The sequence below is a fragment of the Toxorhynchites rutilus genome, chromosome 3 (assembly GCF_029784135.1).
Source record: "Toxorhynchites rutilus septentrionalis strain SRP chromosome 3, ASM2978413v1, whole genome shotgun sequence".
Taxonomy (NCBI): domain Eukaryota; kingdom Metazoa; phylum Arthropoda; class Insecta; order Diptera; family Culicidae; genus Toxorhynchites; species Toxorhynchites rutilus.
The window spans coordinates 200,940,552-200,966,259 of NC_073746.1; the positions used below are offsets into that span (position 1 = coordinate 200,940,552).

General features: G+C 38.6%; 1 protein-coding gene across 5 annotated transcripts in view; it reads right to left on the reverse strand.

The window, feature by feature from the left end:
- Positions 1 to 25,708, reverse strand: part of LOC129775756 (GAS2-like protein pickled eggs) — a 71,939-nt gene that overhangs the window by 24,352 nt on the left and 21,879 nt on the right. For all 5 annotated transcript variants that reach the window (XM_055780829.1, XM_055780827.1, XM_055780828.1 and 2 more), the window contains 4 exons: positions 24,336 to 24,823; positions 6,143 to 6,339; positions 5,377 to 5,495; positions 2,323 to 2,570 (listed from right to left, as the gene is read on the reverse strand). In XM_055780829.1, coding sequence (XP_055636804.1) covers positions 2,323 to 2,570; positions 5,377 to 5,495; positions 6,143 to 6,339; positions 24,336 to 24,509 — 738 coding nt within the window. In that variant the 5' untranslated portion in view covers positions 24,510 to 24,823. The remainder of the gene's footprint in view (positions 1 to 2,322; positions 2,571 to 5,376; positions 5,496 to 6,142; positions 6,340 to 24,335; positions 24,824 to 25,708) is intronic.

Sequence of the window (25,708 nt, forward strand, 5' to 3'; positions counted from 1 at the left end):
GCCGTTCTTCACCTTCCGGTCGATGGTTAGGTTCTCGAAGTATCGTTTTAGTACTCTGCTGACCGTGGATTGGACGATTCCCAGCATTTTACCGATGTCCCGATGTGACAACTCCGGATTCTCGAAATGAGTGCACAGGATTAATTCACGACGCTCTTTTCCGTTCGACGACATTTTTCCAAATTTAAGAAAAATTGACAGTGAAGCATGGCCAACGTGATCTATACACTCTTATCTGATTATAAGCGAAAGCTGAAGATATAATTCCTAAAAATTAAATTTCTACAGCGTTTTTTCCATGATGCAATTTGATGTGACACACCCTTTAATCAGAGAAGTGAATAAGGTACACAATATTCATATAACTTCTGACGATAATAATATTTTGAGTTTCATGAAATAAAAAGAATCCGTTTTGAGTACGTGTAAGTAAATGAATCCATTATTATATGCAACCGCACATAAAATTTAATTCCATGAGCAAGATTAATGTAACTCATACGCGCGGCTAGATTGCAAAAATATATGTGTCATACAGATAAATCTGATATGAATTTTTTTTTCGGTGTGGATTTCGTCAGCTTCGTGGTATTTCCCGAATTTGTTTGGCTGATTTGGCTGATACACGCTGATCCTGGGAGAGAATAATCTATCGTCTATCGTAGCTGTTTGTAGTAATCATGGAGTACTTTTTCCTAATATGTAGCCGCGGATTAGACTCAATCGATGCAGGATCAGATGTCGGGCGGTACAATAGCCATGTCACAAGTTAATATGCAATGTACGAGGTCTGTACTCATATATATCACTTATGCTGACAAGTACGGCAATTTTGAATGTTCAGTTAGTTTTTGACAACTGCTTTCCTTACACGTGTTTTGGTTCATCTTTGATTTTTGCCTATTGCCTATCTCTAGAGAAATCCCTTCGTAGTGCTGAAGCAAAATCGGCTATGGCCTTGGAAATGCTTAATGGAATGGGATAGAGTGGACCACTCTATCTACAAGAGATGTCCAAAAGTATCAAGATTTTTGTATATACACGGATTACTTACATTCGATTTCAGTTGTTGACGTGCTCGGGCTCGGGCTTATTCAGGGGGTCGATTCAGGACCGCCCTTCCCCTAATAATACTTAATGTACTTCATAAAGCTAGTTTCAAATTCCAGTTCGCAGAAATTTGATTCCATAAAACCAAAATCGTTTTACTAGCATCCATCGCTTTCTGCGATGGATTAAAACCTTATCTAACTCGGATTAATGCATCCTATATTGTAACGATATGAATGCGTTAATCCGAATTAATGCAATCGTATCGTTACAATATAGAAGAACTGTTCCGACTCGCATAACTACAATCACTGTTGTATTCAATATATAGAAATACGAGTATTAAATAATCTTGTTACTAATCAATCAGAATAACAATTTATTCCAGAATAACAACATTCACCTACTGGATTTAGTGAAAATATTTCATACTAGCTATAACTGTCCAGACATGTTTGCAAATTACCTTTAGTTAATATATGCGTTTATCCATACATGGACGGGGGCCTGAAATAGCAAATACGCATGACCGCAACTGATCGAGCAGTTGCGTCAATTCTAAAATAGACTGCCTATAAACAGTTAATAAAATACAACTTACAACAATAACAACGTCATCCGTTTACATCAGTCTGGGTGGGTTTCGGTTTCGATTTTTGCTGAGTCTAGCTGAAATCTTATGAATAATTCATAATGTCGCAGACTATATCAGTGCGCGATTTTTATTGCAAAACTAAGCTAAGAGTAACGGCGTCAAAAGTGAACTCATATGAGGAAAGTAAGATAATGGCTGAAGCACAACTCGTCATCTATTGACCACTCACTTAATTTACATATTCGCTGCTAAAGCGAATGCGATTTTATAACCGATTTTGTAATATCAATGCGGAAACAATTGCGAATGAAAGCCTCATTACTAATAGCATTGGATTTCAATAAAAAAAATGTATTCAGTGGTTGAAGACAAACTTTAAAAAATACGAAATCCACTAAATTGATGTGGTACTCCAGAATGGAAGTTGATGCTCAAAGGTCCGCAATGCCTTCCGTGATAAAGGACATCTGGTTCCATTTGATGGATGAAAAGCGAAAGATCTTTCTCTCAACAACCAATAAAATAACGCATATACAACGTTATTGTAGTAAAAGCTGACCATACCCAATGTTGACTTGGTTCTATGGATTCATTTTGCAGAATACCATTTCCTGTACGGATATTTTTATTTACATCAATCTTATGTGTGTATTTACTTGCAAATTACTTGTACTCACCATTTCGTCCAAACTTTTCAAATCGTTGGTGACTATCTGTGGCTGTGGCCCATACATCATCATCGGTCCGTTTGGATCGTCTTCGTCCTCGCTGTCGGATTCGAACAGATTATCCTCGACACCAATCGCAACGGAATGAACATTGCCGTCGGTCTGGGTTCCACAGCCAATGCCATTCGCTTTGTTATCGGCAGCGATTTCCTTGTCGATTTGTCTCTCCATTTGCACCAGCATCGGGGCAAGCATGCCTGTTCAAATAATGATATTCTTCAAAAATCCATAATCAACAAACACAAATTGTAGTACATATTACTAGTTTGTTTAGATAATTTAGAAAATTAATCAAATAGGAACTGATTTCGAAGATTTTTTTGCAAACTTTTGGCGTTATCTGATTCTTAACCGTCCTGTACTCTCGCATACGGTTTCACAGGCCGATAATCAATAATTTTGTTTTGAGAAGGCTGAATTAAATGACTATTAAAACTGAATGAAGTTAAAAAAAAGTATTTTTTGACGTTTTTTCATTCAACTAGGGAAAGGGTGGTGAAGACGGACACCTTAAGTAAAAGTTGAACAAAAAACTTCGCAAAATTGATGTGTCCGGCATCTTTGAAAAAATGAGAAGAAGTCGGGAAAGACGGATACTCGAAAGGAAAGATGGACACTAACTGAAAAGTTATATTTTGAAATTCAAATTGATGTACTCAACAGGTTTTTGAGGTCTTCAAATAGGCCTTACAAATGATTGAACAAAAAGGCTTGATTAAAATCACCTAGAAGTTGTTGGTGATTTGGGATGTTGCAATTTAACGCAGTTGTGTTCACGAGGACCATCCCTTAACAGTTTTCTCCCATCCGCTGGTTCGTTCATGAATTCTGGTTGCCCTTTTGAACGTTGTTAGTGGCCAACTGTTAAAAAAGGAGGGGACAATCAAATTGTTTTCAAAACAACATGTTCGTCTTTCCCATCGGTGGAGTGTGCTTCTTTCCTGACTTGATTAGATAACAATATTTCTGGAGAAAAATCGAGAAAAATTACCACTGATTCGATAAAAAAGCAAGGAAAGTGATGGTGAAACACTCACGTAACGAAAACTACCCAAAAATACTTGTTAACAACAAGAACCTCATTTTCTGCAGACGAAAATTCACATCGAACCATTCTTTGCAGATCATTTTATGTTTCTATTTACAATTTAACAGAAGGCCAGCTAGGTGCACAAAGTTAGTGTCAAAAGTATTGATTGACATTGTTTTGCAAATTTGTACATCCTTCGAATTCCAAATAAAAATGTATTATTTATCAATAATACATGAGTGTCCGTCTTTCCCGACTTTCCCCTATACGTTTTTCTTGAAGGGGGTATTCTAGTGTAGAGACACGAATTTCGGAGGTTTTTCGAGATACGTAAAAATAAAATAAAGAATATTTTTGCTATCCATTACATAATTATTTGTTCATCAATCTTTTAACAATAAAATAAAAATTAGCGGAGAAAAAATATTCATAAATAGAATACTTAAGAGCTGATAAAGTGAGAGTGCTCAAAAAAAAGTTGTATCATGATGTACATGATTCCAGCCCTTCTGGTTATCTGAAACAAAAAATAATCGGACAGATTCTGAATCAGTACACCTATCGCTATCGCATGAACCTCGTACAAAACAAAACAAACAACAACAAAATGGCGGCCGTTTGAAAAACGAAATGTGATAATAACGCCTAAAAATACACGATAGCAATAGCTGTGACACCGTGCGCGAGTATACGAGTTATGATTTTGCGCGCGAATACAGAAGGGTTTATATGTTTATCAATCACATGCAAATATTGCACTTACACATCAATTGTATGATGAGGTGGATGGGTTATGTCTACGATATAACCGCGAGGTTGACGTGAGACTACCATTGGCTTAGTAATCATTTGTTTGTTTTGATCAAATTATTGATTGAATGAAACAATTTTCGAATTCAATTGTATTCAGCTTTGTATGTAAAGAATTTGAACAAATACCATATAAAATCACTTCATTCATTGTGTAGATTATGTTATTCGTTACAAGTAAATTTAATGACCGTCCTTTCACGTTTGGTATGATACGAAAATATGTGAACGGAAGAATTGTCAAACGAACATTGTATTTTACATTTCCTTATGCAATTATTGTCCTTGTTAGGGAAACACATTTCGGTGTGAACGCAAACGCCCCCGACTCGCATGTACTCTGGATTCTTTTTTACGCGATTTTTTGTGCGTTGTTTTATTCTGCGCGAGAGCGTTTGCGAGTTAGTTTGTGACGAGCGCGTGCCGGTGATGGAGCAATCTTTTTTTACGTGGTTCTCTCGAAATTATACGATTTTTATTCACGCGATTTGCTCGAAATTACGTGATTTTTTTGAAAGCGATTTCATTTTTTGCGCGCACGCATCAGTCGCGTGAAAAAGAATTCACTGTATTTGCAATATCGTTTTCCCAAGGCACCTTGGTTTTGAAGTCCGTGTTAGGAAAACACATTCCGGTGGGAACTAAAGTACCCCCAACTTGCATGTATTTGCAATGCCGATTTCCCCAGGCTCATTGGTTTTTAAGTCTGTGTTGGAGAAACCGTAAATCGGAACAATCAAAATGTGGCAGTTAGGGCGTTCAGATAACACTTGACATTTCAGAATTATTCAACTGTTTATCTCATGAAAATAACATTTTATCAATTGTGATGGATGCGTGAAATATTTCCGATTCATTGATGCAAACGATCTTTCCGATCTATTAAGAAATGTTCGAGTTATAAGCATTCATAATCTTTCATTTTTCATGCACGTTCTGTGTGTAGGTTTTCATTTTACCCTCCATAGATTCCGGTTAGACGTAGTTCCACATCAAAAAGACGGTAGCTTTGAGCCACCCTATATTTGTTATTTACACTGGTTGGTCCGTCAGTTCCATTTTATTTGAGATTCAAAATTTCCGCTACCATAGACATCAACCGTGAATTTGAATCCAAATTTGACCATAGTTTCTACAGTCATAATTTCCGAGCACAAACTTACCAAATTTAGCTCCCCGTCGAGCAACTTCCAAGAGACAAAGGATAACGTGTTTTTCGTTTTTTCGCATTATTAAATCGTCGGTTTCGAAAAGTAAACATTCGAATATTTGTAGACTTTTCCTGTAAATAAATGAATAAAAAGAGATTTTGTAATATGGGTGAAATTTTTGCTGTCGTGCTGTCGGACTATGTCCGCGATGACCCAAATTTGCTTCAGAGGGTCATAACTGGTGTGAATCATGGGTTCATGGGTTTATGGTTTATGGTTATGTTTATGTGGAAACTAAAGTTCAATTATAGAATTATCGAAGACGACCAAAACACGTTAAAGCAAAGCAGCTGTCAAAAATTAACTGAACGTTCAAAATGGCCTAAATTGTCGCCACGAAGAGTATACCCGCGGGATTTCAAAAGTCGCAATACTTTTTTCTTCGTTGTATGTTAATTATCGATTTGTATAAAGTTTTCTTAAGCCGAAATTTTCACCGAAAAAATCATTGGCAGTGGAAAACATCTGAGATTGTTTACGAGATGTGGACGACTACAAACAGTTATATTTCTGTACATTTGACTCGTCAAAACAAGGACTACGGCGAACGGTTCTAGTACGATTCCAAAGAAGGAAAGTACCGGATTTTCAAAGAGCAAACCCCACTATCTACAGCTTGGAATATACATAGATGAGCTAGATTATTTGAAAAACGAATAGAGTTTTGGATTACCTCTGAAGTGTTCATGACTTATTTCAATTTGGTATATATACCTACCGACACCATGCTATGAAATTCGAAACATTATCTCTGGCGAAGAATGTACCACTTTTGGCCGCTGGTAAAAAATGGACATTACCCATACTCAATATGGGGCCAGCCAGACCGGACGTCATCGATTTTGTCATGGATTTATTTCGTGCTTGTCTTCGTAAAAGATATTCTTCCGCTGCTCGCCGGACATTATTCGCGTGCTGTAATTATAAAAAAAGTAAGCAAAGAATTAAATATGTATAGTCAAATATATTTTCGAAATATTAATAAAGCACTATGAATGCTTGATCTAGGCACGCGATGTATACGAGGGCGATTCGATAAGTACTGAGCCTCACCGTCCGATGGTGTCTGTATCGCAAGAGAGATTACTTATCGTGTAGTATATTCTCGTAAACGGCTTGTTTTGATCGTGTATGGAAGCGTCCGCAGATTTCAGAAAAATTGAAAAAATGGAAACTCCACCGTAGCCACGGCCAAATTGGTCGAATTGCACTACTAACTGCTGCCCCATCCACCGTATTCTCCAGATTTGGCAACGTGCGTCTTTTTTTTTTGTTTCCAAACATGAAAAAGTCACTCGCCAGGCAGAAATTTGGGTCGAATGAGGAGGTCATCGCCGCCACGGAGGCCTAATTTGCAGACCTCAAGAAAACGTATTTTTCAGATAGATTAAAGAAGTTGGAGCATCGCTGGGTCAAGTGTATCGAGCTAAAAGGAGAGTGTGATGAGAAATAAATCGCCACGTTTCCAATTTTTCCACGTCCAAAAAAAAGAATGTTAGTATGATATTCACAGCCTGAAATGTCACCTCTATAGCGTGGTTTTCCTGTGGACCCATAACGGAATCCCGAAAATCGAATGTATTCAAAATCGTCGACCATACAGGTCGACGATTATTTGCGTGATCTATTGTGCGTCAAACGCTATCTTATCACGTACTTTTTAGTTCTTGATATATTTCACTACCTGTGGGCTCCATGGGCTGCCAGAAAGGGCAACCGGAAAGCACCTGTGCAACGGAACAAACCTACAATATATTTTGTGATTTATCGCATAGCGAATACTCAAATATTTCATAAATATCATCCCGACAATTTACCAATTTATGTGCCCTGATCCGAAGTGATACGTCTCACAGTAAGTGCGCTCAGCATCAGCGCACAATACCACATGCGCTGGGGTGAGTGGTCCAAAATCGATTTTTGTTCCCCACTGACAATTGAGAAGTATGTAGTTTCAATATTTTTGACGTAGAACTACGTCTCTCAGGAAGGGTGCCAAATCAGGAGACAGGTCACGTTTTTATGAAATAAAGGTAACGTTAACTATTTTCACTGTGAACGAATTCTCATGGTTTGCATACCAATCGAATCGGAAATTCTCTGAGATTTGTTTGATATGCTGTACATTACGATTCGCTAATCTCTTCCTTTTCTCATACATTTGTTCTGCCGATTTGTGTTCTGCTAACCCTACCCGTATTTCGAATGCTTATAACTCGAACTTTTCTCAACAGATCAGAAAGATGTTTACAACAATTGAATAACTGTAAAATATCAAGCGTTATCTAAACGCCCTAACTGCCAAGTTTTGTTTGGCCCGATTTACGGTTTCCCCAACACAAATCGATGTACCTGTGGAAATCCGCTTTGCAAATATACATGCAAGTCGGGGGCTTTTTTGTTCCCAACGAGCTATGTTTCCCTAACACGGACTTCAAAATTAATGTGCCTCGGGAGAATCCGCTTTGGACAATTCTTCCTTTCACATATTTTGGTAGTCCTAGGCATCATATAAAACGTAAAAGGACGTTCATCAAATTTATTTGTAACGAAGAACATAATCTATTACAAAAATTTTGATGCATTCTAAAATAATATTCGAAGTGGTGAACAAGTGGATTGTATAATTTTATTTTATTTATTTTTGAGACTTTCAGCCTCCTGGGCTGGTTCGTCTGGATTGTATAATGTTATTGCGTAGTTCTACGTCGAAAATATGCAGTAGTGTCCTAGATACAACCCAGTAAGATAATATGAATAAATAAAACAACATACAGTGGAACCCCGATTATCCGCGAGCGGATGATCAGCGGTATGGATTAGGCGACTTATTACTTTAGATTACTTTAGCGACTTATATAGTCATTCTATAAACTGTTTTTGGGAGGTCTGAATCTCATTAATTAAAACAAGTTCTCATTTGAAACATTCAATATACTGTATAAGTTGTGTTACGTGAACCATCTTGTTTTAAGAATGACTAATTTTGTAGTAGAAGCTATTATTGTTGTAATTCGTATTAATAATTATTATGATTTTCTTTATTGAATATTATGTCTATTTATTGTTGAGAAAATGATTTAAAATTTATTCACTTTGACTCAATCAAATGCAATGTTTTTGAATTTGTTAAGTATTTTGTATCAATAAGATAAAGATAAAATTTTCAAAGTAATTTGGTATCACTTGATTCTGGAAAAGGGTTCTCTTTGCCCAAATAGTTCGGGAATCGCTGGCTGAATCGGATTCTGGTTGTTGTTTGAGGCCTCGGTGACTACCACCTGTCCATGGCGAACGAGCTAGGTAGTCAGAAGTTAGCCACAAAAGAGGCCTGTGAAAATATTGGATATCCCAGTTTTTTTTGCCAATAAGGAAGCGAGCTTCTATAACAGGGGTATTATGAAGTTGGCATCTCGTTGGGAACAAGTCATCGAACAAAACGGCGCATATTTGACTTAAAACAGATGATTGTAACTAATTTTATGAACAAATGAAAATTCAAAAAAAAATACTGCAGGACTTTTTTGACAGCCTAATATAATCGAGTCATTATATAATCGAGTCCGACCTGTATTTATCTATTGTAACACTAGTAGATGCTTGTAGCCTTCTCATAGATGAATTCGCCGCACCATGCATTCATTCAGCATTCAGTTTTTCGCCAAATCATAATCCGAGATTTTGGGATCAGTCTTCGCTTTTCGAAATATGTTCATCCGCAGTTGACGATCAAGGATTCCACTCTGATGTTTGATTTGCACTTCGCGAGCAGTTGTGAGAGTTTTACTTTTTAATCACTTGCATTACATTACTTTTAAAATAATCCAGCAGTTTTTCAAGCTCCTGAGCGTGATGCCGATGGAATTAGGAGATGATTGCGCACAATTATTTTTCTTTTTTTTTCCTGCATGATGAATTCTAAATGATCTAAACTTCACAATGTCAATGTCTTCTAGACGAACTACTAAGGAATCAACAGCACAAAAAACTAAAATTACATTCTGGAATTACTACCAGAATAAAAGGATTCAGAATGTGGTTCAGCGAGATTGAGACTGCGTATGGGTAAACGTATCTCACTCCGTTATCCGTTTACCATTTACTCTACAACGAAAAATAAGACCACAACTCTTCGACGGCTTGCACACCGGAGCAATGAGCAACTAGCAAGCAGCAATACGCAATTGGCGATCTAACGTACAAATCTACACCTAGGCGGCGTTGCGGTGAAAGTGAAGTTGGTTTTGAATTTTGCTATGTGAGTTTATGGAAGATTTGTAGTTCTTTCCATGAATTACAATGTTATAACCATAAAAGACTATTTGACTGCGATAGGTTTGGAAGAAATTGAATTCTGCGCAATTTTATATATAGAGTTGGGGAAAAAGAAATGTCGTATTTCTGATCGAAATTCGATTTTGAATGCAACTTCATTATCCCTCCCCTTATAAACCACAACCTCCCCCCCCCTCCTTATTTGCAAAAAACTCTGACAGCCAGTTTTCGCAAGCATCTTTTGAGGCCAACTTAGTATCACCGAGAGCGTTTTGCATGGACCGGAAGAGATGATAATTGCTTGGAGCCAGGTCCGGACCAGGTCGGGTATAGGGTGCAATAGCTTCTGGCGGGTTATCAAAGATGTGTGAGGACGAGCGTTGTCCTGGTGGAAAACAACACTATTCCATCCATGATCATTTCTGGCCGCTTCTGGTCAATCGCCTGCTTTAAATGGTCAAGCTGCTCACAGTAGAGAACCGAGTTTAGGGTCTGGCCATAGTTGAGCAGCTCATAGTGGATGATTCCCTTCCAATCTCACCAAACACACAGCAAAACCTTTCTGGCCGTTGATCCGGGCTTAGCGATGGTTTGGGCCGGCTCACCGCGCTTCGACCACGACTTTTTTTGCTTTAGGTTGTCGTACGTGATCCACATTTAATCACCAGTCACCATCTTCTTCAAAAATGGGTCAAGTTCGTTCCGTTTCAGCAGTGCATCGCAGGCGTTGATTCGGTGTAAAAGATTTTTTTGCGTCAATTCGTGTGGCACCCATACATCCAGCATTTTTTGGAATCCAATCTTCTGCAAATGGTTCCAAACGGTTTTATGGTCTATACCTAGTTGGCCAATCGAGCGAGTGCTCACATGCCGGTCAACTTGGGTGATTAGAAATACTTTGGAAAGCCCGGAAGTAGAATATACGTAAATATTTTTTTTAGATAACTGTAAATCTCAACGTGACATTTAACACAATTTTTTTTTGAAAACCCCGATTTCCGGTGATTTTTAGGTTTTCAAAAAACTCAAATTTTGACGCCTACTACACAAGTAAATGAAATCTGAATGAGCTAATATTTTGCATAGGGTATATTATCGTGCAAATCAACATTTCGCAGCAAGTTCCGAATGAAAAATCTAGATATCTATTTTATTGGCGCCCAAAATCATACGTTTTGCCTCGTATTCCGAAAAAACTAAGTCCCAGATTGTCGATTTTTGACAAAAAAATGTTCGTGATGGCACTAGATGTCGACGTTTCATTCGCAATATTAAGACATTTGTCATCAAACTTTTTTTTTCGAAACCCCCGATTTCCTTTACTCCCCCCTTGTGTGATTTTTAGATTTTCAAAAAACTCAAACTTTGACCGCTTTGCGCCACTCTCCCCTAAGTCCGATTGAGCTGGAAATTCGCAATGGGTGTTTTTTCGAGGTGGTGAATGTTGGGTATAGAGTAACTATTTTTGAACTCCGCCTGCGAATGAAGGATCTCAATAATAGCATGTCCGAAAAAGAACCTGAAATTATTGAGAAACCAGAGCAGTGGGTCCAAAGCTCCAGAAAAGGAAGATGGTTGTAATAGCTGCCATGATTATTATGGAAAGGAAGTAATGGATAAACCTCTAAACCAAGGTGTGACGCGACCCGTGCCAAGGGATGAATGGTAGGGAGGTTTAAACCTTGCCGTTAACGAAGCCTGTGGAGCACCAGGGCACCCTCCACACTATCGTCTTCCCTTGCTGCATTAAGCCGGTCACTGATGCAGTGGACCTTCTTTACCACGAGACTCGTGGGACTTCTATGAATAATCCACATCCAAATAAACAAAACAAGCGGTCGAAAATAACGCAGAACACTGAGGTAAAATCTCCAAATAAATCACAAATAAATCTCCATCACGCTAAAACAGCGTCGAGCGTGCTGTCTAGGAGGTTCACTGGAGAAGCTATGGATTTAGCTTTAATTCAAGAGCCTTGGGTCCACAAAGGAAGAATACTTGGTATTCATACTGGTTCATGCAAGTTATTCTACGATGACAAGCATGACTCCCCAAGAACTGCTGTTCTAGTAAAAGCAAATATTAAATGCTTTCCTATAACAGAGTTCATTCAACGGGACATCGTCACGATCAGAGTTGAGATACCAACCGCAAAGGGAAGATCGGACATAATAATTGCGTCGGCTTATTTCCATGGCGACGTACCTGAGGCACTTCCCCAAGAGGTTGCGGCGTTCGTAAATTATAGCAGAGAAATCAAAGAAGACTTCATCATCGGCTGTGATGCCAACTCTCATCACACTTTGTGGGGTAGTACTGACATAAACAGTCGAGGTGAATGTCTAGAATTTCTCTCTTCAAACAACATTGACATAGCCATTATAGTCAATGAACCAACGTTTATAAACGCTATCAGACAAGAAGTCCTGGACCTAACACTGTGCAGTCCGGTAATTTCTTCGAAAATACACAACTGGTACGTTTCGGAAGAGGCGTCTTTGTCTGATCACATTATCTTCGTGGCTTGACAGTACAGAGAGAATATCGTGATCCAAGAAAAACCAACTTGAACTCGAGTCAAAAATTTTTAATACAAGGATAAGGTAGATTCAACAGATTGAATCAACTTCAAAAGAATTAAATGATACGATAGTTTCTGTCTATAACAGTGATTGTCCACTAAAGAGAGTTTCTTCGACAAGAAAGTTCCGTGGTGGAAAAAAAGGCTTGAGTGGCTTCGTAAAACAGCACGGAAGCTGTTCAACAGAGCTAAAATCAATTCGGATTGGGCTCAATATAAGAGCGCCCTAACCGAATATAACAGAGAACTAAGACGATCTAAACAAAAATCTTGGGTAAATAACTGCGAAAGCATTGAAAGTACCCCAATCGTTGCAAGACTAAGCAAGACTCTCGCAAAAGACCACTCGAACGGGCTAGGTTCCCTCAAAAAGGACGACGGTTCTCCCTCAGAAGTATTAGACTTACTGATGAAAACTCACTTCCCTTGATCTACATCGGTTCATTCTGATACCAGTCCTAGCTATAACCGCGACTTAAAATGCTCTCGAAGGTATCATGAAAGTGCAAAGGAAGTCGCAAACATAGTTGCTGAATTGGTTTTCACGAGGGCCAGAATAGAAAGCGCGGTGAGATCCTTTCAACCATACAAATCCGTAGGTGCAGATGGAATTTTTCCAGCCCTGATTTAAAAAAGGAGAATCTAAGCTGATTCCATCTCTAATCGAGATTTTTAAGGCAAGTCTGACACTAGATCACATTCCTTCCACATGGAGACTCGTTAAAAAGCTTTACATTCCAAAAGCTGAGAAACGTGACAAATCACTTCCAAAATCATGCAGACCAATAAGTTTATCACCAATACTGTTGAAAACTATGGAGAAAGCCCTACATGAATACATAGAACATGTCTAAAATGATAGGCAGAACATGGAGCCTTAAACCAAAAATGGTTACACACCAATTGTGCGGCCTAGGATAACCTATGCCTCACTAGTATGGTGGTCAAAGACTAAGGAGACAGTAGCTACAAAAAAGCTAAACAAACTCCAACGACTGGCATGCGTTGCTGTAAGGCCAGGCGCATATTGAGACGCGTATAGCGCAGAAATAGTGCAGCGCTCGTGAGAGGCGACTCGCGTGACGCTGTGGCTGAACCACAGTTTCTCGTGCTTGTCGTGCAGGCTGTGGTGGATGTGTTGGTGAACAATCATATAGCACCGTGAGTCTGGCACTGTATGGTTGTGCCGTTTGGGTAGTTGTGTTAGTAAATAAATATATCGCGCAACTCTGTGTGAATCAGACATTGTATGCAAGTGGCACGTTATTCACAGCAAACTGCGACTCAATATGCGCACCACCGCGCTACATTTGTGGTACATATGAGTCGTGTTGGTCGTCTTGTGCCAGCTCACGAGCGTTATACGCTTCTCAATTTGCGCTTAGCCTAACAAGAGCAATGCGAAGCACACCCTCAAAGGCATTGGAGGCTATCCTTCACCTGTTACCTTTGGGTCAACATGTTCAGCTGGAGGCTAATAGAAGCGCTCTAAAGCTAAAAAGATATAAAAAAATATTATACGGGGACAAAACTGGTCACTTGAGCATCCTGAATCTCTTACCCTCAGAGATGAACAGTGATTGGGTGGAACCTAGGACAAATTATGACATTCAGTACAGAGTGATCGAACTTTCTCGTTCAGTATGGGATGTGGGTGGACCCATTGTTCGTTATGGTTCAATCCTGTTCTATACCGATGGGTCAAAAATGGGAAACAGAACAGGTGCTGGAGTGTATGGTCCCAGAATAAAAATTTCTGTAGCTATGGGGAACTAGCCAACAGTTTTCCAGGCAGAAGTAGCTGCAATAATAGAATGTATAAATGTATGCCTTAAAAGAAATTATAGACATGCTAACATTTGCATCTTCTCAGACAGTCAAGCGCGCGTCAGGTTGGAGGGCACTACCTAATCGGCACGTCGATGGGAAGAGAAATCCTGCGAGGGTGACTGTGACGGGGCGCGCATCAAGGTGGAGGGCGCTACCTAATCGGTTCACGTCTCGACAGGTAAACGGATGCTGATTGGACAACAACGACGGAGTGAGTGTCAAGGAGGGCGTCTTCAAACTGGTGTATACCCCACGAGAGCTGCTGTGACGGAGTGCGCGTCATGTTCGAGGGCACTACCTAATCGGCGCTCCGCTGGGAAGAGAAATCCTGCGAGGGTGGCTGTGACGGGTTGCGCGTCAAGTTGGAGGGCAATTCCTAATCGGTTCACGTCTCGATGGGTAAATGGATGCCTGCGAAATGGACATAAGCGCAGTGGAAAGAAATGGAGAAAAAAAATATTGAGAAAAAGGAAGGATAACGCTATTCAGCGTTGTAAACTCGAGGAGTGCATGAGCACAGCCGCCCCCTGAAGTAGTCGCCTAGATGTGGTCCCAGGGGGAATGAGGCAACGAGTAGAGGGCTTGGTTTTTGTGGGTGCGATCCCCACTCGACGTCTGGGTTAACCCTTCCCAGGTAAGGCTGGTAGAGCGTTCCTCACCTCTATAAAAAAAGACAGCCAAGCAGCACTTAACCCCTTCCCGTATAAGTTGATTTTCAAAAGAACGGACCAAATGCAAACGCTTCGATGGGTCACGCATCGAGTAATAATACCACTCTGCTGAGCGTCTTAGCGCCTTGTGATATCCAAGCGCGCCACGAGAGAGACTCGATATTGTACGTTTTGGCACAATCATTTCATATCGAGTGAGACTCGATGTTGTACGTGAAAGGGTTAAAGCCCTCAATGCTTTCAAGTGCTATTCAAAAATTGTCTGGGAATGCATTTGCCTTTTACAGCAATTATGTCAGAAAAATTTCGGTACAACTGTACTGGACTCCTGGCCATTGCGGTATAGAGGGAAATGAACAAGCAGATGAACTCGCAATAAGCGGCTCAAGCTCACCCTTCACTGGTTCAGAACCATTCTGTGGATTTTCTGAATGTGTGTTGAAGAGTGAGCTGAAGAAATGAGAAGACCGGGAAGTAACGGCCAACTGGATTGCTGTACAACTTAACCAGTCGAAAGAATTATCACGCCGAGTATTAAAATTACTCAATAATTGCTGAGTCTTCATAAGAAAGACTTCAGCACATTCACTTCATTCACATTCACATTATAACAGGACACTGTCCGAGTAAATACCATCTCAAAAACATAGGTTTAGTGCAAGATGATATTTGTTGCTTTTGTAATGCCGAAAGTGATATCTGGGAACATTTGCTCTGCAAATGCGGAGCATTAATAAGACGCAGACTTCAGCACCTTGATAAGGCTTTTTTGGAGCCCAATAAAGTTTGGTCTGTGTCGCCGATCAGGACTATAAATTTTATCAAACAGATTATTCCTGATTGGCACATATCTCGCTATAGCTTTCAGTCTACTTCTTCATCAATAAGCAGTAGATAAGTTTGAAGCGTAGTATGAAAAATGGGGCATACCACAATAGTTCAAAATAATGGACGCAGTGGTTCACACCCAACAAGGGAAAAAAATATTTTTAATTTTAGGGTTGATTTTTCCCATACTAGCGTTCATAAATACATTTGTTCATTACGTTGACCGATTTGTGATTTTGATACATCGTTTCACCTTACCTGATTGCATTGGTAATGTGTTTTTCTCGAAGTTCTCTTCTTTTATGTATTCAGAGCACGACTTATCGTAAAAAATAACAAAAATAATACAATACACAGATCACAAAGCGGTATCAAATAAAAGCCAAATGTACCATGAATTTTGATTCCCTAGTAAATCGTCAATCACTCAACGACCGTTCCGAACTATTTATACCACTCGAATGGCTGTGAATTTCGCTCTTGAATGCATTAGAAATTGAGATTTTTTTGTTTGAGAATTAGTTCGTTCTTCCAAATAAGAAAAAAGTGCATTAGGCCTGCTGAAAGTGTGACATGAAATTTTTGTACTTGAACCGACTTATTCGATCTGGATCTACAAACAATACATGATTGGACAGTTATGAATAGAATATCAACATGGGATAATTGAGTTTAATGTTGTTTTTTAAAAGTTGGGAATCAACTATGTTTTTTGTGTTTTTCCGTAAGATTATGCATAAAAACAACGTTTTATGAAGAAAAGTGAAAATCGTCAAAAAGTAACATGGGACAATTATGCGTAGAAGGGCAGTATACTACTTACTAAAACTTACTAGACGTTGATGATTTTTTATGCCAAATGTCGATAATAGTTGTGCCAAATTAACGTGATAAGAATCTTCTAAATAATTCTAGAAACAAATGGCAAGTACTTTCTAAAATCTCATTAATCATATAACATGAATGTTAAAATTTATCATTTCATTTTCTCCCCTTGATATGTAACGCTCATATCACTGAACGGGCTGTATTGTTGGTACAAATTCAAGACGATTGTTCTGTGCGCGTATCAACTACACACCAATAATGAATTCTCTTAAGTTAATATTGATATGCTCACGGTTTGGATGCGATTTACAAAGATCAAACATATTTCGAAAAACATGTGTGATCCCTGAGTGGTTTGCTGTATTTTGAGTGAAGTTGTTAATTGGCGATTTTGTGGAACATAGTTAACGAATGAAGAACTAACAGCGTTTTTCATTTCCTTTTTCAGCTTGTACTTAACTTGTGACTGGCCTTTTTTGCCGGTTATTGCCGTGATCATTGGCCGTGAGGAACGCTTGTCACTGGCGGTGATCAATTTGGTGCAATCGTTTATTTTGTATAATTATTTGTTATTGAGTTTTGCAGCAGTGTGCAACATCGTCGACTGCTGTGAAGGACAGTTGTTCATCACGCAGCGAAACTGTTTCGAAACGGTATTGAAGTGGATATCTATCAGAACTATAACTTAGTTTCCGCCCGCAAATGTTAGATGGTGATGTAAACAGAGCTAGTAGTCATTACCAACGCAACGGTATTTCTTGCAGTTTGAAATGCGCTACACATACAACGTCCGTCACCGTGAAGTCAACGTAAAGGAATGAAATGTCAAATATAATACCATGCAAATCGTATGCTTCACAAACACAATCATCGGTAACTTTGACATCCGCAAAATAAGTCCAAGAGAATAGTTGACGGGACGGTGACGGTGACGCTGTTTGTGAAGCGCACTTAAGGGGGATGAATATTCCTACCAGATACAGTAGAACCCCGATTATCCGCAGAATTGTCTGGCAAGGTCATTGTGGATTACGAAAATCGCGGATAAAGCTTTAAATGCCTAAAAATGAGGTGCAAACAGGAAAAAAATATATCAGCATGAAAACTATGTTTCATCAATACAGCAATCATTTGACTATCCATTTGTATGGACATGTACACCAGTGGTCAGATACTGTGAAAGCCATGACCAAAACAAAAGAGTGGAATCCTACTACTGATTGACGAAATTCGGGAAGGTAATAGAATTACTATGGAACTCGCTCTCTCGAATAACACGCGGATAATCGAGGTTCAACTGTAAACCAAAAAGCTCGTAGATACCGACTAAAAGCAGCTACAGGCAATTGCAATGAACAAGGGTTACCGTACTAAAGAAGAAATCCTGAAATTGATCATCGCCTTTGGAGTCAATTGAAATTTCACTACCGTACGAATATGAGATTGAGTCAATTTTCATACATTCGCTAATCTATAAACATTTATTTAAGAAATGAAAAGCATCTTCCTTATTTTCGACTTTCAAAATTTGTGAAAAGATCTGCATGGTGGTGTTCGAATTCAAGTTGGTATCACTGTATAAAAACAGGAAGTGGGTTATATCTATGGTATAACCGCAAGGGTGACGTAGGACTATCGTTGATTTAGAGATCATTTGTATGAAGTTGAATCTGAATTCATTCTGAATGAATGAATATTTGGAGAACTTCGAAAACGAGAGCGTTACGTTGGAGGCACAAGGTTTTATGCATCCAATATTGGATACGGAAATATCCTACTGATGGGGAAGAATAATCTTCAGAAGCTATCCTGTTGATTGCGATTGATTGAAAAATCACAAAACCTAATGTATTTGGTCGCAGTGTTACATGGATAGAAAACATTAAAATAAACTTTTTCACATGAATATATTTTGAAAATTCCCAAAGGAACTGGTAGATTATTTTCAGTAACGATTAGATATTTCCACATTTTCCTCGATACTGGAAGCCCACCAGTGGTTAATGCCAACTCGATAACCACCTGTTAATAGCACTTGATTGAAACATATTTGGTCACAGTGTTACATGGATAGAAAACATTCAATTAAACTCTTTCACATGAATATATTTTGAAAATTCCTAGAGGAACTGGCAGATTATTTTCATTAACGATTAGTTATTTCCACATTTTCCTCGATACTGGAAGCCCACCAGTGGTTAATGCCAACTCGATAACCACCTGTTAATAGCACTTGATTGAAACATATTTGGTCACAGTGTAACATGGATAGAAAACATTCAATTAAACTCTTTCACATGAATATATTTTGAAAATTCCCAAAGGAACTGGCAGATTATTTTCCAGCAATGATTAGATCTTTCCGGAACTTTCTCGATGCTGAATGGCATCCTAACGGAAAGAGTTCTGCGCGTGTATGTGTCGATCCTTCGCCATCCACCTCCTCCAGCACGTTAGGCAACGATGTTGTCTTGTCGATGTCCTCACGAAAAATGAATGTGTCTCACCACCAGAATATCGCTTAAGTATGCTTTTTGTGTGTGATTGAATCGAGAGAAGGTGTGGTTTACGATGGCAATTTGGAAGGCAAACTAGAGGGGAATGAACTCTCTGAGCTCGGAACTTTCGGCGACTGAGCAATAATCGATTGCGGGCGCATACAATATTGGATACGGAAATATCCTACTGATGGGGAAGAATAATCTTCTGAAGCTATCCTGTTAATTGCGATTGATTGAAAAACCACAAAACCAAATGTATTTGGTCACAGTGTTACATGGATAGAAAACATTCAATTAAACTCTTTCACATGAATATATTTTGAAAATTCCCAGAGGAACTGGCAGATTATTTTCAGTAACGATTAGTTATTTCCACATTTTCCTCGATACTGGAAGCCCACCAGTGGTTAATGCCAACTCGATAACCACCTGTTAATAGCACTTGATTGAAACATATTTTGTCACAGTGTAACATGGATAGAAAACATTCAATTAAACTCTTTCACATGAATATATTTTGAAAATTCCCAGAGGAACTGGCAGATTATTTTCAGTAACGATTAGTTATTTCCACATTTTCCTCGATACTGGAAGCCCACAAGTGGTTAATGCCAACTCGATAACCACCTGTTAATAGCCGCGCGTGTATGTGTGTGTAGCGATGTCTTCCCAGGGAACCGTTTGTGGCATCACTCTCCTCCTGATAGATTCCCTTCTGGCCTAGGGTGCACAAACAGGCTCTTGGTGACACCGTTCATCCGCGCTATCATGAAAAAATAAAGAGCTTCACCGCAACAGCGACAACATGCTCCAATCGCTGTTCAATTAGAACTGAGTGGATTTCCGAGCGCCGCTCGCTTATATACCGATTGGTGATTTCAATAGCCTGTTTTGAAAGCAATTTTAAGACTATTGAAACAAGTTTTTGGATCAAAAAGTAACAAGTATATAACGCGTAGACATTTTATCTTTCGAATGAAGTGTTATCATACCATTTCGTTCAGTTGTTTAGGAGCTATTAACGCTCAAAATCTCGGTCTCCGGCGTAACGCTTTCGTTTTCGAAACTTTGATTTTACACCCCGGTATAGAAATGAAAGACGTAGTCCTACGTCAAAACCGAAGATGAAAAATCACTAGCATTATCGCATGAACAATTTTGAAGGACTTAAAAACAAGCTAGATATCTTTGTATCAATTTTTTTTCCAAATGATAGTGTAGTGTGTTGATGGTGGGCTATCTAAACTAGGCCATTTTGAGAAAATTCTCCCAGAACCATAAAAATCCCAAATCCAAAGCTGGAGGTCCAAAAGCTAATGTGGAAGCTAATCCCATGGGTTTCCCTATTTCAGGAGAGCTTCTCTGATAAAAAGAAATTCAACTTGAATAGAATATCTTCATACTGGAAGGACTTACGGAACGTGTCATGTAATTTTTCAACTCGTAACTTTGCAGGCGGCAGTTTGAAGGTTTGAAGAAAGTATTTTCGAAAAGGCCTGGTTCAGATAGCTTTTCAATAACACGAATGCACAGTCAGAAGGGCAATGAAATATTTTAGAATCACTTTTGTTTTTGCACCAAAAACACCGTGATAATTGAGTAATTTGGTACCCTATCAAGAACTTATGAGGAGTGATCGTACGAATAGTAGATGCAGCTTACAAGTAATATGAGTGATTTTGAGAGCTTAAACGAGCATTACCCTCTTCGTAGAACGAAATACACACTATAACATAGCGCAGCTTGGTCGAAACCACCCCAAATGGGTTATTTGAACTGATTGAGAACTAAGGATGACCTACGAATTAGGAACATATTGTAATTCATGTGAAATTGACGTTAATTCTGTGAAGGAGTGAGGGTTTTTCCATCTGGTTCTATAGATATGAAGATTACGTCGGCGGCTGTTTATATTAAGACAGCCTGACAGCGAAGTGCAGTCGATGTTGCCTTAGAGCAGATCCCCAATGAAGCATGCCATCGCGATATTACGTCTCGCCTCCAGTAGTTCCGGATGTATGAGCATACATCGGCTTTCGTAGCTGGGTGAGTTGTGGATGTTATTCCAAGGAAGATACCTCAGATCGAATCGGATAAACTTCCGTTGAATACCTTCGATGCGGCTTATCTCGTACACACCACACTACAGCTGAATATTCCAGGATAGGTCTCACGAAAGAACAGTACAAAGCTTTCAGACAATATGTATCACTGAGATCTCTAAGAATTAGCGATAACTTTAGCGGGATTATAAACCCGAACCTGAATGAAGCTTTTGATATGATAGACATGATCCTTGAATGTATGTATGAGCATACATCGGCTTTCGTAGCTGGGTGAGTTGTGGATGTTATTCCAATGAAGATACCTCAGATCGAATCGGATAAACTTCCGTTGAATACCTTCGATGCGGCTTATCTCGTGCACACCACACTACAGCCGAATATTCCAGGATAGGTCTCACAAAAGAACAGTACAAAGCTTTTAGACAATATGTATCTCTGAGATCTCTAAGAATTAGCGATAACTTTAGCGAGATTATAAACCCGAGCCTGAATTAAGCTTTTGATATGATAGACATGATCCTTGAATGTAAGCTCGGAGTTAATGAGTAATCCGAGATCCTTGACAGTTGATTCCCGTTTAAATTTGTCCATTTCGACACATAAATCCGTTTTTCTGTATGTTTTGTTTTCACAAAATTGAATTCGGAGACAAGATTTTGTTAAGAATTCCTCCCAAGCTGCACGCTTTTTACTAATACTAATGCGAGGACCTTTATAGCGTACCTGGTAACTGTCTAAATTCGTTGGTTTGAGTTCACTGTGGGTAAACAATGAAACCGTCCATTAATTGTGTAACTACTTTTTTGCATCAAAAATCAAGTTTTCATTTTACTTTATATGGTCGTTAAAATAAAATTGTGTATGCGGGTAACGAGATTCATGTCAGGGGAAGCAGTAGTGTGGATTGAAGTGGATGAAGAGGCAGATTTTTATTCATTGGTCACGTCAATTAGAATGACCATTTGCCAGAATAGTTCATCAGTCCTCCTCGCTTCTAACGCTCGTCAATTCTTTTCTAGTCAATTCAAGGCATGTTGACGGCGAATGCCGAAGTAGTACCAGTCGAAGCGAAGCGACTGATAAGAGTGTCGATTTTCATTTTTCATCTTCGAAGATTTCGGCACCTGCTGAGGAGTTGAACAAAATTCTTTTAATGTTTGAATAGAAATATTAAATTTGTATTCCCTGTTCGAAGAAAAGAAGGTACTCATATAGAATAAGTAGATACATTGGAAAAAAATTATCTTGATTTTTCAAAGATCAATTCGGCAAAGATCGATTCTCTGATACCGATTTAGTTGGTGAATCGAACTCTAGGTCGTTTAGGAAGTTATTCGTTATTCGTCAAGATCGTTTTCTCATAAAGATCGCCCAATCCAGGACTCAACGAGTTAAATAATTAATTTTCTTATTATACGGGAAGACAGAAAACTGTCAAGTGATGCTTTTGAACGGCCTGAAATTAACTCAATTGTTTCACCTTTGCATTCGATTGAATTCACGAAACCGTAAATCGGAACACAACGCATAAGATTGCTCAACTATTCTGGGAATGAGGATGCGGAAAGTCATTTGTGGTGCAACTCAAAGATGTTTTCTACCGTTCAGCATAATGTAGATAAAAATAGATGTTTTTTGCAACATTTGTTAGTTTTATAGTACGAACAATGCACACTGGCTTAGTAATTTACGTGCTATTCAACCATTACCTAATATTTGTCGCAGGCGGTAGTGCAATAGTCCCACATATACACAGTCGAAGCATATTATGCAAATTCCCATGGCATCAAGTGTGTGCTTGATATGAGAACATATGTATTGATGTTGTTGCACTACATCATTTTCATTCCCCGCATCGACACAGTTTTTGATTCCCAGCGTTGAGACTAGGAGCACCCATTAAAATATATTTAAGTTGCATTATCTAATCCCATCAAACAAGAAGATTCATTTCAACGGCTGTTTGTTTCTGAGCATCGAAATATATGTTGACTGGTTTGAATTAACGTAAATCAGAGAATAAAATCCAACGTATTTATTTTCAAATGAGCTGCATCCCAAATGCTTGTCGAGACGCAACGGAAATATTTTTAGACCTGCTCAAGACATAACACGATGCAACCAAGGAAGAAACGTATTCTCGCCAACATATAACTTCTTCTTTTTCTTCATTACATTCACTTTAATTCGATTATATATATCCGAAATGTGACGACGTGGGTGCAGGTTTCTGTTCGTCTAATTTTTTTGTCAGCTCGTTCTATCAAAGATCGATGTGGAATTTTCTACTTTTCCAGAAGCATCATCCATCTGTGATATCCAATTGTTTTTAGTTTTCTATAATTCTTTACTGTTTTCATATTCTAAACCAAATTTGAACGAATCATAGTTTAAAGTTGTTTGCGTTGGCATAAAAAACATGTTTGCATTCGTGCGAATTTTATTTCCAATCAACATAGCATAGGAAATATGCAATATATATTATTTCCGAATGTTAGTTGAACTTCTGTATGACCACCCTGATTCTATGTCGTTGCAACAATCAATCAATTCCGTTCAAAAGAGTTGTTTGTTTATTTATTGTGCTTAAATATGATAATTTCAACTGTCAAGTTTCTATAAAACCATTTCAAAATTCATAAGTATTTTCAATGAAAAATTCAAAACGATCGGCTGATTTAAATGCCAATAATTGGTAACCTTGCTATATCGGATAATAACTAGGAAAATTAGTGTTGGAATACTATTTACCAAATTCTGCTGAACGGATTTCTCGATATTTTTCCATGTTTCCAAAATTGACATTGAGCTTTTCAATCGTTGTACCGCTTTCCCTCAGTGTAGATTCTGCGTACAAGGATCCCCCTAACATTTTCAACAGGATTCAAGTCTGGAGAGCAAGCCGGCTAGTAAAAAAAATAGGTTTTTGGTCCTTAATCCAATGCCCACATGACTTCTATTTTATATGAAAAAAATTTAAAAAATTAAAAAAAATTCAAATTGAAAAAGACAACACATTAAAAATGTTTTTTTCAAATATCTCGGGAATGGCTGTATTTAGAAGAAGATTTATGAAGAGCTTTTTTTATTTTAAATCACATCAGGATTCATAATTTGTGGCTAACAATGATTGTTAACATATAAAAAGTCTACGTTTCGAAAATTCATAAAAATTCGATGTTCCAGTTTGTCAAAAATAGTTTTACCATCTTGTACCTATTTTTTAAATTTTCTACATGACTTCTTTTTACTATTAAAAAAAAATTTCATTTGGAATTGCACTATATGCGAGAACACTCTGAAACATAAATGAAGTAGTAATATCACTCACCTTGCATAGCGCCACACCTGTGTCGAGACGATCCATGAAATTATCTACGTTGACGCGTAATTCTGGATACATCGTGTTCAACCATTCCGCCAAATCCTCTCGCATAGCATACAGATATTCTTCGCTGGATTTGAACGGCCGATAAGGACGGGCTTCAAGCAGGACAGACGACATTTTCGGACGATTTCTGTGCTGGTTCTCGTCGAAGTCGTCGAAATTCAGTGCGATATTGCGAACACACAACGTCTGATGTAATGAAACCGGAGCGTTAAAAGAGAACGCTTGTCTTTGTTTGCGGAATGCTTGATAATTTTTTTTAAATGTCACAGATGCGTTTACAATTCTACAGAACCATGGCTTATCAATAACGATGGTTGAATCTAGTGACTGCCCTCTTTCCTATTATTGACTCGGTTGATAATTATACCCATTGCTGCGCTTTCTCCTTTTTGTAGCGTTTAATCGAGTTGACATTTGTATGGGGAGATCTGAAATTAAATAATCAAAACAAAAAATATTTACATTATGAGTAACAACAGGAAACGAGTTCGCAAACCAATTAGATTGATTAGATGGCTGATCCGGCTGCCTTTACGGTATAATTAAACTGATTTAAGGAGGTCGTAGAAAATGTATTGAATTAAAATTAAACCATGACTATATGTATACATGGACTATAAGCGAACATGAATCGGAATCCTTCGGGATTCAGAAAGTTTGTAAAATCTCAGCTTCTGGTGGCTTTTTCGCCAATTTCCGAAAAGATATCACCCGTCCCAAACGGTTCATGACTTCAAGCCTGCCTTGTTTGGACTAAGAAAACGCTTGATGTCCGCTTGAACCAAAACCAAAACCCGCGTACAAACAGAAATTTAAGCCATGTGATTTTTGAAAAGCGTGATTCAGATATTTAACATACTATACTTGTTCACTCCTTTCTATTTTCTCTTATATTTTCATAAATTCAACAAATCTCTTCTTCCTTTTCTCTCCCTTTCTATTTGTTTTCAATTCATTTACCAATCATGGCCATGGTACTTATTCTAGCGTACCTGCTCGCAGGGTTTTGCTCTCAATTGTCATTATCCAGATCTGCTCCAAAACTGGCGGACGTGCTGGCCTTCGGAACTTGGTGGAGTAAGAGTGGTCTGCAATTAGTGATCCTTCTACAAGTTTGCAGTGCGTTAGACTCAGTGCATCTCAGTGCATCGCAGGACACTGCGAATACACCGAGTATCGGTCGGACATTCGGGTTGATTCTTGCCGGAATTCAATCGCCCAGTACTAGAATCTGCCAGCAAGGTACTATACAAGCCACCTGATGAACAGACTTTACTTTGCTATTTTTACGCCGTGATATAATAGAACGGAAC